This window comes from Eptesicus fuscus, chromosome 6, assembly GCF_027574615.1.
Source record: "Eptesicus fuscus isolate TK198812 chromosome 6, DD_ASM_mEF_20220401, whole genome shotgun sequence".
NCBI lineage: Eukaryota > Metazoa > Chordata > Mammalia > Chiroptera > Vespertilionidae > Eptesicus > Eptesicus fuscus.
Window position 1 is genome coordinate 78475870 of NC_072478.1, and position 17569 is coordinate 78493438.

At 40.9% G+C, this 17569-nt stretch overlaps 1 protein-coding gene across 2 annotated transcripts in view; it reads left to right on the forward strand.

The window, feature by feature from the left end:
- Window positions 1-17569, forward strand: part of CTNNA1 (catenin alpha 1) — a 202031-nt gene that overhangs the window by 163072 nt on the left and 21390 nt on the right. For both annotated transcript variants that reach the window (XM_054717899.1, XM_008141738.3), the window contains exon 10: window positions 13415-13507. In XM_054717899.1, coding sequence (XP_054573874.1) covers window positions 13415-13507 — 93 coding nt within the window. The remainder of the gene's footprint in view (window positions 1-13414; window positions 13508-17569) is intronic.

The window sequence follows — 17569 nt, forward strand, 5'->3', positions numbered from 1 at the left end:
TGGGGGGGGGGGCTCTCCTCAGCCCAGCCTGCACCCTCTACAATCTGGGACCCCTCGGGGGATTTCCAGGGGATCAGGCCTAAACTGGCAGTCGGGACCACTGGCTCCTAACTACTCACCTGCCTGCCTGCCTGATCGCCCCCAGCTCCTCAACTGCCCCCTTTGCTGGCCTGGTTGCCCACGCAGCCTGCTGTTCAGTCTTTTGGTCGTCCCTCACTAACCCCCCTGCCAGCCTGGTAGTCCCACACAGCCTGCTGTTCAGTCGTTTGGTCATCCTTCACTAACCCCCCTGCTGGCCTCATTGCCCCACGCAGCCTGCTGTTTGGTCATCCATCTGGTCCTTTAGGTCGTGACAGCCCCTGGCTTTTTATATATTAGGATAAGAGCCTCTGAAAGCATCCCTATGCAGCAAGGTACTTGGGGAGAAAAGATAAAGTGCCAATTTAGACTATATACCGTTAGGGGACAGTACCATTTAAAAATATAGCTTAAAAAAACTATTAAAAAAATACAAGTTCATTTTAGAAAATTTGGAAAATAAGAAGGGGTAACATTTTGGAGTAGATTCATACTCCTTTTATCTATATGTGGGTTGGTCTTTTAGAAAAGTCTTTACAAAATTGATATACTGATTTGTTGTTGTATTTGAAGCCAGTGGTATCAATGTTTTATAATGTAATGTGTTTTTGCCTTGTTTATCATATCCATTTCATTGCGTTATGAAGTACTCATTTACAGCATTTATAATGATTGCTTACATTTATTAGTCCATTTATGTAACCAGTCCCCTATCATGAGGCATCTAGGTTATTTAGGTTGTTTTAATCTTTTACTATTACATATAGCAGTCTGAGAAATATTCTTTTACTTTTTATTTGCCATTGCCCCACCTAGTTGTTCAAGCCAAAAGTCTAGGAGTTATCCTTGATTCTTCTTTCCCCCTATTTATTTTTCATGGTCCATATTTAATTCACAAGTCTCCATATCCTTTATTTCCATGGTCACCTCCCTAGTCCAAGCCATCATCTCTCACTGGACTTCTGCAACAGCCTCCTAATAGATTCTATTGTTTGCACTCTTGCCCCTCTCTAGTCTCTCTCTGTCTCTGTCTCTCTCTGTCTCTCTCTCTCTCTCTCTCTCTCTCTCTCTCTCTCTCTCTCTCTTTCTCTCTCTCTCTCTCTCATAATCTGATACCTTTAAATCACATTATGTCATGCCTTTGTTTCAGGACCCATCAATATTACCCTCTCCACCATCACCCTTCATGGCTTTTAGACAAAATTGGGATAAAATCCTAAAATTCAGATTCTTAATTATGGTCCATAAGGTACCCTGACTGCCTTTCCAACTGCCTATTGTCCTGTGTCTCCCTTACCTTTTAGTCCCCCCATGCTAGACTACTATTACTTCTTTCTCTTCAACCATACCATACCCAGACATGTCACCACCTCATATCTTCTTCACTCCCTGGGCCCTCTGCCTGGAATGCTCTGTCCACTTCTCATCATACACGTCTCTGCCCAAATGTTATCTCTGCAGAGAGGTTTTTGTGGATCCCTCATTCCCTCCATACCACCCTCTGCCATTTTTTTTCACCCTGCCACCTGATATATATCCCTCATAACACTTTTCACTATGAAATTATTGGGTTTGTTTCATTTTTTTCTTCTCTATTCTGACACCATCCTCTAATAGAATGCAAGTTCTTTGAGAACATGGGCCTAGAACAGTGCCTGGAACATAGTAGGTGCTCAATAGCAATTAGAGGAATGAATCTACTGGTTCTCAAATGTAATAAGCATAAGATTACCTTATACTAAAGAGAGAGTGACAATCAAAATAAATGTATATAGTGTATATGTTTTTTATAATGTAGCATAAATGGTGCTGAGATTATATCCATTTTATCAGCATTTGAAAGGAAGCTGAGCAAAAGCTGTTATTTAAGCAGCATTTTAATACGTGACCAAAATAAAATTGGAGCAGATGTGTTGCCACTTGCTAATTTGGTTTGTGGAAGTCTTCTTTATTGCTTTAATAGAAATACTTTCCCCTTTGACCAGATAAAATAGTATAAAAAGGTTATGCTTTAATTTGGGGTGCCATGTAAAGTTGCTTCAAATGTATTAATAGTTTTTGAGTAGTATTAAGGATAACACCCACTTAGAAAGGGAAACCTTTAATGGTGTCTTCTTTGTATATCACATTATGGAAATACAGGCTTAGTTTCAAGAATAAAGCCACATACTGACTCTTGAGGTTTTACGTATGAACAGAGCGAATTTCTCCAGTCCCTCTATGTGCAAACAGTTGTTCTGAAGGCTGTGTGCTGCTGGCTGCCTATTGGATCCTTATTAAATGACTTTTGTGATTTTACTTGAAAAAGCAAGTAACAGTGTTTGCTGTGAGGTTGCTCTGAACTTATTTTCCCAAAGTCTGGCTAGGACCTCTGACTCACTCACAGCACAGTTGTCAGTGAAATCCAGTACCTCCCTACATATTGAAGGTATTGAAGCCTCCTTTCTTATGTGAAGGGTGTGTAGAGGTTGTGCTGTCCAAGGCCAGTAAGTAGGGGAGTAGGAGCTGAGGGTCAGTGTTGGTGAGCTGGGTAACACTTCTCTTCACCATTTTCTTCTGTTTCCAGCACTGAGGTCTTTGCTTTCATCCTATACAATAAAGAGCTAATATGCTAATTAGACCGAACAGCCAGATGATCTTCCAGACAAAGCCAGGGCTTCGAGGGCCAGCTGAAGCTGTGAGGGCATCGGGCCTCTAGTTTGTTTATACAAGGGCATGGCTATACTTCAGGAAGCAATAACTACCTTTTATATTTGACTCTTTCTCACATTAAGTTAATGATTTCTTTAAGTTGTTCTTCAATTTAAAGTGTATTGAGGTGAAACATTTCTTTTCTGTCAGAAATAATACCTTTTTGTCAATAATTTAACACCCATACATTCTTTTTACTTGCTTCATTCTTTGCCCACCACCTTTGTAAGCAGCTTAGTAGCTAAAGATCAATTCATTTTCCCCTTTAATTTTGTTCTCTTCTGAGCCCCTTTATACTTTCACAAATTCAGAGTTAAATAGAAAAAAACGCCATTCATGAAATCTTGCCTGTAAAAACTATGTATCATTTAGTATCCCTTTCCCTTTAGCCCCAGACATTGTATTAAAATGGGCCCCTTATTATAATGAACTTGCTACAGTAAGATGATATCTTGTTCATTGCCTTGAGTTAAGAAACAAAATGTAAATGTAACTGGTATGCTGTTGAGCTGGATTATCATTACTTGTGGGGCTCCCCTTCTACCTTCCAAGTATTTCCCATTATCCAGGACTTCATAGGATATGGCTTTATTGGCTTGAAATGTGTTTGAACTGCAAATTGAATGATCTGCATTTTAACTTTTATTCTGTGGTATGCTGATAGTGTGTAGTAACGTGGCCTTGAAGAAGACTCTGGAAGGAGCATTTGAATTAAACACTGACTTTATACCATCTATCTGTGACATCTTGGGTATTTTCTCATTGCCTCTGAATAATACTATAAGATGAAATTCTTGCAAATAGCAAATTAAATGAAGCTTCAACTTTTTAGGACTAGAGGACATTTGCATGAAAGCAGTGAGGTGTTCTTGGGAGGGAATGCTGACCTTGGATTCCAGAATAATTTTCTAAGCATATTGAGAGTGGTCTTCTCACATTTTCAAAGGTCTGTAAGTTCAGATTAATGTATGAGACAAAAGTGTCTTGCATGTACTATTTTAGCACCTTATTCCCTAACAGGCATTTTTGGCTGAACTTAATCACCCAGTCAAACTTTGGGACAGTCAAGTGAAGGCAGTGGGTGAACATTGTTCTCAGGAGCATCAGGATTCTTTTCTCTTGACCATTGATAAGGATGGTTAAGGAAGCACTCTGCCCAACCTTGGCCCTGCTTCAGGAAAGAGTATAGGCCTCCTATTTCCTCATCAGTAGACCAGATGGACTGATATTTAGATAGGCACCCCATTCTACCTTTACAAATAGATAATTCAGGTAGTTAGATATAAATAGGGAACTTTTAAAGGGGTATATATGATGCCACATAAATGGAACTGATTACAATGGGTGGTGGTTTACAAACGAAAGTCTTTTAAAAATACAAAATAGCCAAGTTGTTTAAAATAGCTTATAATGTTTTAGTAAATTCACTACTCCTAATCCTGTTGCTAGAGATACTTAACAGTTATATCTTACCTCTCCCTAAAATTAGATTTGACTAGCTTATTTAGAATAAAACCATTTAAAATAAGGTATATGCAGAAAGCCAGACCCTAGGAAAAGAGTAATAGATAATTATGATCTACTAGAGGCCCGGTGCACAAAATTCGTGCATGGAGGGGGGTTGTCTTTCAGCCCAGCCTGTACTCTTTCCAATCTGGGACATCCCTCTCACAATCCAGGACTGCTGGCTCCCAACTGCTTGCCTCCCTGCCTTCCTGATTGCCCCTAACCGCTTCTGCCTGCCAGCCTGATCACCCCCTAACCACTCTGCTGCCAGCCTGTTTGCCCCCAACTTCCCTCCTCTGCTGGCCTGGTCACTCCTAACTACCCTCTCCTGCAGGGTTGATCACCTCCAACTGCCCTCCCTTGCAGGCCTGGTCCCTCTCAACTGCCCTCCCTTGCAGGCCTGGTCCTTCTCAACTGCCCTCCCTTGCAGGCCGGGTGCCTCCCAACTGCCCTCTCCTGCTGGCCATCTTATGGTGGCCATCTTGTGTCCACATGGGGGCAGCTATATTGTGTGTTGCAGTGATGATCAATCTGCATATTACTCTTTTATTAGATAGGGTAGAGGCCTCGTACAGGGTGGGGGCCAGCTGGTTTGCCCTGAAGGGTGTCCCTGATCAGGGTGGGGTTCCCTTGGGGCGTGGGGCGGCCTGAGCGAGGGGCCTGTGGTGGTTTGCAGGCCGGCCACGCCCCCTGGCAACCCAAACGGAGGCCCTGGTATCTGGAATTTATTTTCCTTCTACAATTGAAACTTTGTAGCCTGGAGCGGAGCCAAGCCTGGGGCTCCCTCCGCAGCTGGCAGCCATTTGTGTTGTGGTTATAATTGAAACTTTGTTGCCTTAAGTGGGTGGGCCCGGCCAGGGTGTGAGGAAAGCTTTGCTTCCCCTGTTGCCGGGAGCAACCCTGGCCTGCTCTCTCAAGCTCCATTCTGCCGCCATTTCTGTTTGAATTTGTTTACCTTCTATAATTGAAACTTTGTAGCTTGAGTGGAGGCTTAGGCCTGGCAAGGGCAGGCGGAAAGCTTGGCTTCCTCTGTTACCTAGGAAACCTTGCTCTCTGTGGCTGTAGCCATCTTGGTTGGGTTAATTTGCATACTCGCTCTGATTGGATGGTGGGTGTGGCTTGTGGGTGTGTTGGAGGTATGGTCAATTTGCATATTTATCTATTATTAGGTAGGATAATTGCCATTCTTGAGTTTGGATTTGGCACTGCACTTCCTGGTAGCAGGGAGAAAAGGATGAAACAGTTAATTGTGTAGTCCTTGTCTTTAAAATGGAGGAAGGATGTCCATCCCCCCTTTTCTTCCCCAGGGAAAATAACCCTATACTAAAAATAAAATGTAAAAAGAATCCTTACAGCCTGGTTGGCTTGGCTCAGCAATTGAGTGTCTGTCAACCTAGGAACCAAGAGGTCACTGGTTCCCAGTCAGGGTATATACCTGGGTTGCAGGCTCCATCCCCAGCAGGGGGCATGTAAGAGGCAGCCGATCGATGACACTTCTCTCTCATCAATGTTTCTATCCCTCTATCCCTCTCCCTTCCTCTCTCTCTCTCTCTCTCAAAAAAAAAAAATCAATAAAAACATTTAAAAAAATGAATCCTTACATAGGGTTTTTCTATAAGGGACGGTTAATGATTAAGTAGGTGGGGGGGGGTGGTCCTCAACATTTTAACATATAGTGACAGATTCCACATGACTTTCTTGTAAGTTTCTTCTAAAAAGGCAAGATCATAACATTCCATTGCTACTGAGTTGAGATCCAGACAGCTGTGATCTGGTGAGGGGCTAACCAGCATATGGCCTTCAGCCTCCCAATGACAATATTGGGAGGACAGAGGGCTTTGAGTCTTTCTCCTGATCATCCCAGCATTGCTTTCTCCTTTTTAAAAATAAACTTCAATCTTTGTTTTGTTACATTTTAAATGTACCTTGTAAAGAGCATATGCTTAGTTATTATTCAGCTTAGCAGGATTTTTCTTTTCTGTTAGAGTTTAGTACATATACATTCATTATTATGACATGTGGATTCATTTTACCATTGCATTTTGTTCTCTCCTTTTTGTTTTTGTTTTTTATAATTTTTTTAAAAATTTATTTCAGAAGAAGGGAGAGGGAGGGAGGGAGGGAGAGAGAGAGAGAGAGAGAGAGAGAGAGAGAGAGAGAGAGAGGGAGAGGGAAAGAAACACCAATGATGAGAGAGAATCATTGATCGGCTGCTTCCTGCATGCCCCCCACTGGGGATTGAGCCCACAACCTGGGCATGTGCCCTCCACTGGAATCGAACCTGGGACCCCTCAGTCCACAGCCCAACGCTCCATCCACTGGGCCAAACCAGCCAGGGCTGTTCTCTCCTTCTTATTTCTCTGTTTCTATCTTCCTTTCTCCTTACGTTTTTGGATTGATTGAGCCTTCCCATTTCCTGTCTCTCTCCCCCCCCCCCCCCCCCCCCGCCCTGCGTCTCCCCCCTCCACCCCCCCCACACTCTTGTTTGGAAATCATATACCCTCTGTTTCATTAGTGGTAACTGGCTATTTTAGCAAGCATGTTTAACTCAGAGGTTAAAGTTAATCAGTATCTTTTTCTCTTGAAACAATATAAGTCTCTTAGAACAGCGGTTGCCAACCAGTGGTCCGCAGACCACTGGTGGTCTGTAAGGTCCAAAAGATTGGCAACCGCTGTCTTAGAATGTTTTAACTCTATTCTCCAACTTAAATATTGTCCAGTATTTTGATTCTCTTAAATTGTAGCCCCCTGAGTTAGTTACTATTGGTATTGCTTTATTTGTTTTTTTCAAGTTTGCATAAATATTATCTTATATCATATTTTCATTGCTTCCCATTTCTTCTTGCATATTAAACCTCCCTTCTGGGATTACTTCCCTTCTTCCTGAAGCATAGTCATTAGAAACTCCTTTAGTGGGAGGGAGGAAGATATGTCTGGAGTAAATGGTCTTTTTGTTTTAGTTTTGACTTAATGTCTTTATTGTGCTCTAATTCTATAAGGGAATATAGAATTTTCTTTTTAAATATATTTTCTTTTTAAATATATTTTTATTGATTTCAGAGAGGAAGGGAGAGAGAGAAACATCAGTGATGATAAGAGAAAATCATGGATTGGCTGCCTCCTGCACACCCCCTACTGGGGATTGAGCCTGCAACCTGGGCATGTGTCCTGACCAGGAATCGAACCCAGGACCCTTCAGTCTGTAGGCTGATACTCTATCCACTGAGCCAAACTGGCTCGGGCTGAAGATATTCTTTATCTCTGGCTTCCATGGTTGCTGTTGAAAAGTCATCAGTCATAATTTGTATTTACTTTCTGGCTGTATAAAAATCTTGTCTTGCCCTAGACAATTTGGCTCAGTGGATAGAGCGTCAACGTGCAGACTGAAAGGTCCCAGGTTCCATTCCACGTGCGGGTGGAGGCTAGATCCCAAGTGGGGGGCATGCAGGAGGCAGCCAATCAAGGATTCTCTCTCATCATTGATCTTTCTATCTCTCTCCCCCTCTCTTAAATCAATAAAAATATATTTATTTTAAAAAATCTTGTTGTTTAGACAACAATCTTCTTGTTCTAAATCTAAAGCTTCATTGCAGTGGGTCAGGGTATGGACCTTTTTTTGGGGGGTGGTTAATCCTCAGGGATATTTTTTCCATTGATTTTTAGAGATAGTGGGAGGAAGGGAGTTGGGTCAGAGAAAGAGAGAAACATCGAAGTGAGAGAGACATATCAGTAGGTTGCCTCCTGCACATGCCCTGGGGCATGGTACATGCCTTGACCGGAATTGAACTTAGACCCTCTTAACCACCAAGCCAAACTGACCAGGACTAGATTTCTTTTATTTATCCTGCTTAGAATTTGTCTTCCCAAATCTAAAATTTAAATTTCATTCACTTTGAAAAATTTAAGTATTGCCTCTGTTCCATTTTTTTTTTCTGTCTTTCCTTCTGAAATTACTCATAGTTGAATAGTAGTCCTTCTCAGTTTATCTTGCATGTCTCAATTTCTTTTATGACTTCCATATTATAAAGATTTCTATTTTTGTTGTGTGTGTGTTGTTGTTTTTTTAAATAATTCTTAAGTTTGACTTTACAGGTTAGTAATTCTTCTTTCAGCAGTGTTTAGTCAAGATTATTTTAAATTTCTGGTAGTGCCAGATGTTATAACTTTTCACGTGAAATTGAATTTTGATCTTTCTCAAATCCGCCTAGTCTTTTTTTTTTTTTAATCCTCATTAGTAATTTAAAAAAAAATCCTCACCTGAGGATATGTTTTTCATTGATTCTAGAGAGAGGAAGGAAGAAGGGAGTGGGAGAGAAAAACATTAAGAGAAACATCAAATGCTTCCCGTTTACACCCCGCCTGGGGATCAAACCATCACCTAGATTTGTGCTCTGCCTGGGAATCCTACCCGAGATCCATCCCATGCATGGGATGATGCTCTAACCAACTGAGCAACACAGGCCAGGGCTCAGATCTGCGTAGTCGTTTTGAGTGTGTTTTTTCCTTGTCTCTACTTTGGTTACTTTTTTTTTTTAAGTTCTATTAACATAAGAAACTTTTTTTTAATATTCCATTTTTGATCATTTGAGTATCTGCAGTTATTGTGGATTTGATTACTCAGTTCTTTTGCTTACTCTAGCCCCAGATAGCTTATTTCCTTGTGTACTTTCTGCATTTTTATTGTGACTTCACATCCTGGCATTTTGTATATGGGAATTCTTTGAGGCCTGGGATTAGATCACCTTTCATCCGAGAAAATTTCCATTTATATTTGCTTCTGCCAGTTGTTTAGGGATACTACTAACACATGACCTCCTAAGCCTAAAAGTTTTTTGGGCCAAGTAAATAATGTAATTTCTATACTTATACCCCTGTGGGGGGCGTGCAGGAGGCAGCCAATTAATGATTCTCTCTCATCATTGATGTTTCTACCTCTCTCTTTCCCTTCCACTCTGAAATCAATAAAAATATATTTTAAAAAAACAGACAAAAAAAGTTCTGATCACAGAATAGTTTGTACTTCATTTCCACCTACCCTACTCCAAGTGAACACTGTTTTCAGTGCTTGCTTACCTCTCTGAATTTCTCCTTTCTCATTTCTAGACTCTGGCAGTTTACCTTAATCACTTACCTGCTTAGACCTGCATTAAAAAATAAAAACAAAAAACAGCATTATTGAGATACAATTTATGTAACATAAATCTTACCCATTTTAAGTATACAATTCAGTGATTTTTTACTAAATTTACAGTACGATGGAACCTTCACCACAATCCAGTGTGGAACTTTTCTATCACCCATGCATACTTGGTTTTTTTGGTAACATACCTTGTTTCTCCTAATGAGGTAGCCAGCACCCTTTCCTGGAAATTGGGAATATTTAGGTTTGACCTCTGTTCCATCATCATGTTCCCTGTGGGTTGGGGAGTAATTGCTAGAAATTTCTTGAGTGGTTTTGAAATTTATATGACATGCAGTTGGGACTTCTCAGATATATGACAAGTTTGGAAAAGGTGAGTTATTATTTTGGATTTTTTGAGAGTTCAGACTCAATCATTTTAAAGACAAAAACTAAGGTGGTAGCTTGACCTGCAGCCAATGGCAAGTGATGCAGGTTTTGAGCTTATGGCCTCTTAGGTCGTGATGTTACTACTTAGACTTTAAAGCTTCCTTTTCCACAGTTTTCTACTTGTTTAATGCCACAGAATGGATGAGATGTTAGAGTAGGTCATTAATTTACCACCAAGAACAAAAAAAATCTTTTCTTCCTGCAGAGGTTCCAGAGTAAGGGGCAGTGTCACATTTCATCTCAATGTAAAGCCATGAGCAGTTACTGAGGGCAGTGGGAAGAACTGTATGTGACTTGAACAAATCTGCACTTTATTTAAAGTCATCAGTACATGTACAATAGAGGGAAGTAGTCATAATGGTACATTTTACTACTACAAACTTCGTTTCATACATTTTATTTAAGTAAAGAAAATCAAGTGTGAAGTAAAGGTAGAGCTTTTCTAAATGTCTGAAAAGTTGTTTTTCTGTCCTGTAAAAATTGTCATATTTGTTGATCTGACACAGCCTTGCTGTGACACTCTCCTTCACAGCATAGATTGTTACTGGGCTACTCCTGAAACCAGCAAAACCCAGGGCTGTTTTTTTATCAGAGGTTGCAAGTTTTCTGAAATGTCCTGCTCTTTAACAAGATCCAGACTTACATGGGTTAGGCAGAAACAGTGCAAAAGAGGCCTTCATGCCCTGGCCAGGTAGCTCAGTTGATTAGAGCGTCATCCCGTTTATGTCAAGGTTGGGGTTCAATCCCTGGACAGGGCTCATACAAGAAACAACCAATGAATGCATAAATAAGTGGAACAACAAATCAATGTTGCTCTCTCCCTCCCCTTTCGCTCAACCTTCCTCTCTCTCTAAAATCAGTTGGGGGGAGTGGGAAGAGGCCTTCATGATTTCAAAGCTAGTAGTCATTGTGTCAGTCTCGGTCTACCTCTTGGATTAGCAGGAATCAAAGACATTTAAATTGTTAATACCTCAAGTTACTGTGATAGCAAAGATATAATAATTTATTCCCAGAACAAATGTAGAGATACTGCTCATTACTAAGTCTCTTGTTCTGTCAGGTTCCCTGGGAGTTAGCTGCTCTGAGTGTTTTTAATTCACACTGTCACAGTATTAGCTGCCATCCCAGATTCCTAGAGCCCCAGACGGAGGCTTTTAGGAAGCCCCTCCCCTCACCCCCAGCTTTCACTGTAGCCTGGCACTAGTATATGAGGTTAGCCTCTCAGAGAGCCATGGTTGAGATACTGCATTTGCACATTTGTCATTGTTAGAAGTGAGTAGCCTGTCCCTGGGGAGTGAATTGAGCATCCATCTGGAGAAGACTGTCAGTGACAGGCGCCTGCTGCCTCCTCCCAGGTTAGGCAGGGTGGCTTCCTGAAACAGGCAGTGTGCTCTTGCTGAACATTACTGCTTCAGCAGTACATTAGAAATGTTTTTAAACAATGTTTTAAAATAAAGAGCAAGTCTTCCATAACCTTTGTTTTGTTGGAATTTATATCAGGAAAGATGCTTTATAGAAGTCAGCCATTTCACCCTCAGCCACACACACTCCTGTGTCTGATCTATAGTAGAAAACACTTTTTATAATCTTTTTGCTTCTTAATTTAAATATGTTTTTCTAGTTTTGTCAGATTCATACAATAGAGAGGACATAAATTTAAAGTAGAGTGTATGAGTAGAGACTAGAGCAGTGATGGGCAACCTTTTGAGCTTGGTGTGTCAAACTTCGCCAAAAAACTGAGCATAACTCGGGTAGTGTGTCACTTTGAGGAAAAAACTTTATTTCGCAAATGTTTCATCCTCAGTAGCAGCAAATGTTTCATCCTCGGCATGCGGACGCCTCAGTGGCCATGTGTCATCAGAAATGGCTACGCGTGTCAGTGCTGACACGCGTATCATAGGTTCGCCATCACTGGACTAGAGCATGGAAGGCAGAATCACAGTGACAGGCCTTCCTGCAGCTAACATTTGGCTGGCCTCTTCAATGGTGGGCGTGGGACGGCGTGCTGGGCATTAGTACGCTCACCTCACAGGGGCCTCTGTTAGTTCCAAACTGCTAGTTTAGTGTCACCCTCACATTTTACATTTGTTTTCAAAATTCTTTCTTATGACAGTAGAAGTTGTAGACTCATGAACTCATCTAATTTAAGCTTTCTCCTTCATTATAGCATCATAAAATGTATAATTGAGGGGTAATGTTTTTTAAAAGTTTACAAAATTTAGCTTAGGTCGTATTTTGTAGTAATTTCAAAACAAATAGGAACCTACAATCAGCTCTATAAATTGTCATCATGAAGAGCCAAGTGTCTTTTGGCTCAGGTCCAGTTGACACCAGAAAGTAGAATTGTAGTCTTCAGGGAGTATATCTGTTACTTCCTTATGTGATTTTGAAGGCCACTAAACATTAAAGACCTGATTTAATTTTCTATTTCCTTACCTTTTATTTTAAATGCATGTTCATTCTTTTGTTTCTCCTTGTGATTAGCATTGCAGGATTCTGCTAGTTAGCAGTCTTACAGAAAACTGATAATCCCCAACTGAAACATAGCAAACAACAGCCATAATAGTATATAATTTTTCTTGTGCCTTAGTGTGCTTAAGTTGGGTAGAGGAGTGAAAAAAATCAAAGGTTATTGTCACTGCCCTTGTTTACTATGGCATTTAAGTTCCTGGAAAGTACCTCTGATATTCAGCTGCCATTCATAATTCAGTTTGCAACTAGGGGAAGGATGTGTCTCAGCACCATGTATTCATTTGGTCTCCGTGTTACTAATGGAATTGGCAAGCCTGTTCATTTAGGAACATGGATAGGTGATCACAGCCCTAGCAGTCACTACAGAGCAACATTCGCAGCATAGCCAGAGCTACGGCAGAGGAAGTATGACACAACTTGGAAAGACTGGCATGAGCACTGTCATTGAGAGTTGGATGGGAAGGTAAAGATTTTAGTTCAAGTGAAATAGCATTGTTCAGGAAAGAGTCCAGCTGTCAGTGCTTTTGAGAACCCAGGTGGAGGACAGTTTTGTTCTTAACGATAGGACATCATCCCTGTTTCTTCTTCCTTTTCTGATGAGGATGGCCTTGATGTTTTCTTAATGCTATTTTTTTTATTTGAAAAATAACCTTGTGTTCAAATGAAAAGCATCCATTCACATGTCAAATGAGAATAATAACTTAGTATTTCTATTTCCTTACTTCAATAACAGCTGCAAAGTACATTTTTATTTGAGTATATCAACAATTCTTTTCTGATGCCCTTGATGCTGTAGCTTTTCTCACGTTGTTGCCCTCACTAGGAGAACCTCTCTCTGTCTGAAGTTACTGGTTAGGCAGGTTAGAGCCGATGTAAAGCCTGTGAGTTACAGGCCGTGGGATGTTTCAAGGTTCGGCCACCAGCTTACAATGTGACCTTCGTTATGAATCCATAATTTCCTCAGCACAGAGCTAGAAAAAAACCAAACGTGTCCTTATAAGCTGTAAAGGTCAGGGGTGAGGGTAAGTGTATGTTTGTTTTTCTTTGCAGTCCAAGAGAAAAATCTTCAGAGATCTTTTTATGTGTTCCTTCTTCTAGGTCGCCAACTTGGCCTGCTCTATTTCAAACAATGAAGAAGGTGTAAAGCTTGTTCGAATGTCTGCGAGCCAGCTAGAAGCCCTCTGTCCTCAGGTAAAGTATGACCAGCAATGCGTAAGGTACAACAAATTGGATTTCGGTTAGAGTGGAGATGAGGTTTATTTTGTTGGTTTTGTTTTTAGGAGTTTAGATAGAAGTCTTAGAGACAAAACTCTGATTCAGAGTCTGCAAATCTTGGAGAAATTTGTTTAACTTCAATTGACATTTCCTCAGGGCATCACATGTTCTATCCTCTTGCCCTTCATTAAAAATGCATAGTACCCTGGACTCGGGGTGTGACTCGGTTGGGCATGGTCCTGTGCATTGAGAGGTCTCAGGCTCAATTCCTGGTCAGGGCACATGCCTGGGTTGCAGGTTTGATCCCCTGTAGGAGGTGTGTAGGAGGCAGCCAATCGATGTTCTGCTCTCATATCGATGTTTCTCCCTCTCCTTCTCCCCTCCTCTCTCTCTAAAAAAAGCAATGAAAACATCTGAAAAATAAATAAATAAAAATGGATCCTCCACTGCTTGCAAATAGGGGGTGTGTAGTGACCACACTATTCAGTCTATACCCTTCTTGAACAAAGGGCTACCTGCAACATCTGGCAGTCCTGTAATCATGATGGTCACCCCACAAGCCTAAAAGTATAATAGCTACCCACCTGCCCTCCATCTTAATGCCCAGTATTTGGGTGTTTCTGTGTTGGGGAAGGAGAGGGAAAGATTCAAGAGCTGGAACCCTTACTCTGTAGTGTCCTAAAGTAGCCTTATGATACAGATATTAATGATGTAATTAAGCCAGCTACCGAAGTATAAGCTTGAGAGCTTTTCTCCATTTATAATGGCATATTGAAAGACTGGTGATGGGATTAGGTTAAGCGAGAAATACTCTGAAGCACATAGAAGAATAGTGTATCCCCTGAGGGGAACGGATCCTATTTGTGTGGCCTGGTACTCCTTGCTACTCCCAGGCAAAATAAGCAGTGTAAATGCTGTTTCAATGGAAGAGATTGCCTCTCCAATTTTCCAGGTAGAGAATGCTCATGGACATACTTAGGATTTACATTTACCTCTTTCTAAATGGCCTGCCAGATGGCAGTGGCCACGAATAAATGGGAATAAGCAAGGGAACTGGAATAATGGAATAGAAGTCACAGGAAGGAAGTTTCTGTGTTATGTCTGCAACCAACTTTAAAATATACTGTGTCCAACACTCGTTCATATAAATAATTCCTGACACTCAAGGTAGGTGATTGAAATAAGTAAACGTGGTTACTAATTTGAGATCCTAACTGGTATGCAGGTTAGTAGGGCATTTGCTTTCATTCTCAACCATGTGGCTAGTTTCCCAATGAGAGTTGCTTCATCTAAATATTAGTGTGATGGGCTCAGTTTGTGAATCCACATTATGTGGTGGGCAATTCCTTAGCTTTAATCCAGTGATGAATCTACTAGTGATTGCTAGCTGTACAGATAATAATAAGCACAATGGATTGAATAACCTCCAGAAGTTAATGCGTGACCAAGTTGTATGAAATAAATTTAGAGCATGTTTCTAAAGATTTGGCATTCTCTCCTTAAGTTTGCCGTTTTGCCCTATCAGTATTTGTTTTTAATGTCTTTAGTTCTCCATTTGGTTTTTAAATGTTTGAAAAGTGATAATGCTTTCATATATCGGCTGAAACAGATGGTAACATACGCTGATCACACCTACCAAGAATATTTATATAAATGATCTTAAAGCCCAGGGAAAAAATCACATGAGGAGTCTAGTAGATAGAGCCTAATGAAAATGGCGATGTGCATAAATTGTGTGTTGCTAGGTCCTTTCATTATTTTTATTTTTATTTTATTTTATTTTTAAATATATCTTTATTGATTTCAGAGAGGAAGGGAGAGGGATAGAGAGTTAGAAACATTGATGAAAGAGAAACATCAATCAGCTGCCTCCTGCACACCCCCCACTGGGGATGTGCCCGAAACCAAGGTACATGCCCTTGACCAGAATTGAATCTGGGACCCTTCAGTCTGCAGGCTGACGCTCTATCCACTGAGCCAAACCAGCCAGGGCTTTCATTATTTTTAAAGAGAAGTCAGCAATTCAGATGTTTCTGTCAAGTTTCAATTTTAAATGACTGGTAACAAATTTTAAAATTTTGAAATTCTTTGAGGAGGGTAAACCAAACACTTTTGGGAGCTGCATGTGGCCTGCCTTGGTCCATGTGTTTCATGCTCCAAGGACCCTCCCCTTCAAGGTAGCTGTTACTTTGAGGAAGAGTGAGTTGAGTGGAGCCCTCTCCTTTCTCTTCATTCTGATGCAGGCTCATGGGAGTGGGTGGGTGAGGGGTTTCTAGCCCTATGGTATTCTCTTCTGCAGTCTGTGGCTTGTTTGATATACAGACTCCAGGCAAAGCCAATGATCTAAACTAGATTAGTTAGTTAATTCACCAGGAGTTTAAGGCGGTATTTAATATGCTATAGCATATAGACAAACAGTTATTAAAGTGTATGTTTCCTTATTGTGACACGACTGTCAACATGTGTCCAAGGATGGAATGCCTGTTAGGATTTTCCAGGCTGTTTTTTGTGCTTCACGCCCAGAGTCCTGCATTCAGGCAGCCCTGGCCCCTCTGCTGGGTGCAGCTTCCCTAGGGGCTGCTCTTTAGTGGCCCCACCTACAGTTCGGAGTTGGCTCCTAGTTCTCATTGTTCCTTTCTGGAGGGGAGAGAAGAGTTTTTGTCCCCATTTTCCAGGTCCCCCTGGACCAAAATTAACTTTTGGAAATGGGAAATTCTGTTCTAAAATAATAACTTTTTAGTAGTCAAGTGACTGTCACTTCAAATATTGGAGATTAAACTTTAGGTGAGGAGGAAGTAACCTGAAAATGGCTTTATTTTGTTGTTTGGGGGGAGAAAGCACCCACATTTTTGGTGATTTGCTGTTCTCATCAGCAAGAAATGAAGTAGGTCAGGTCCCCCCCCCCCCCTCTCTCTCTCCCCCTCTCCCCCTCCCCCGCCCGCCCTCCCTCCCTCCATTGCCTTCTACTTTGTGGCTGCATTTTCTCTCACTCTGTTCATCACAGAGGGGTCCTGCCTCCATCTGAGTACAGAGCCCCCAGCTTTATACATTCTCACAAAGAAAAAACTTTTAGGAAAGACCCGACACTATATCCCCATATGTCCCCGACATTGTCTTGTTTATAGATGTGCCTAACTTTTAGTCCACCGTAGCTACTTCAAATATTTCAGTTTTTTAGTTCATTTGGTGCTGGTTAGGGAAGGGAAGGAAAAAAACAAAACAAAACCCTGCCAACAACAGGTTTTTGACAACTGAGTCTAAAATTTGAGGAGGGCATTTTAGAGATGATCTCTCTTTTTTAGGGTGACGTTGGTTAATAAAACCATACAGGTTTCAAATGTACAGTTCAGTAACACATCATCTACACACTGTACAATGTGCTCACCATCCAAAGTAAAGTCTCTTTCTACTCCATTCCTCCCCCACCCCCTTTGCCCACCTGCACCTACCCCCACTGGCTTATTTCACTTAGCACAATAATCTCCAGGTCCATTCATACTGTTGCAAAGGGTAAGGTTTCCTTTTTTCATAGCCATGTAGTATGCCATTGTATAAATGTACTACAGCTTTTTTATCCACTCATCTACTGATGGACACTTGGGCTGTTTCCAGATCTTGGATATTTATTGTAAATAACGCTGCAATGAACATTAGGGGTGCATATATTCTTTTGAATTAGTATTTCAGGTTCCTTCACATAATTCCCAGAAGTGGGATCGCTGAATCATAAGGCAGTTCCATTTATCAGGTGTCCTTTGTAAAAATGAGAAAGTTTTGTAGTCAAATGAGAAAGTTAACCTTAGGCAAGGTGCTGTTCCTCCCATATACTGTATGCAATAAGATGTATTACAGAACAAAAGAAAGCAATTTTCTCTTTGTAAGGGAAAATTATCGTAGTATTTAAAACATATAATTAAGTCCCAGTCTATGTTTACTTGGCTCTCATTGGAAACATTTTCTTCAGACAAATATTCTTACAAGGTCTAGTTTCACTCTGATTCATTGAAACATGAATGAATTAATGAGTTAATTAATGAA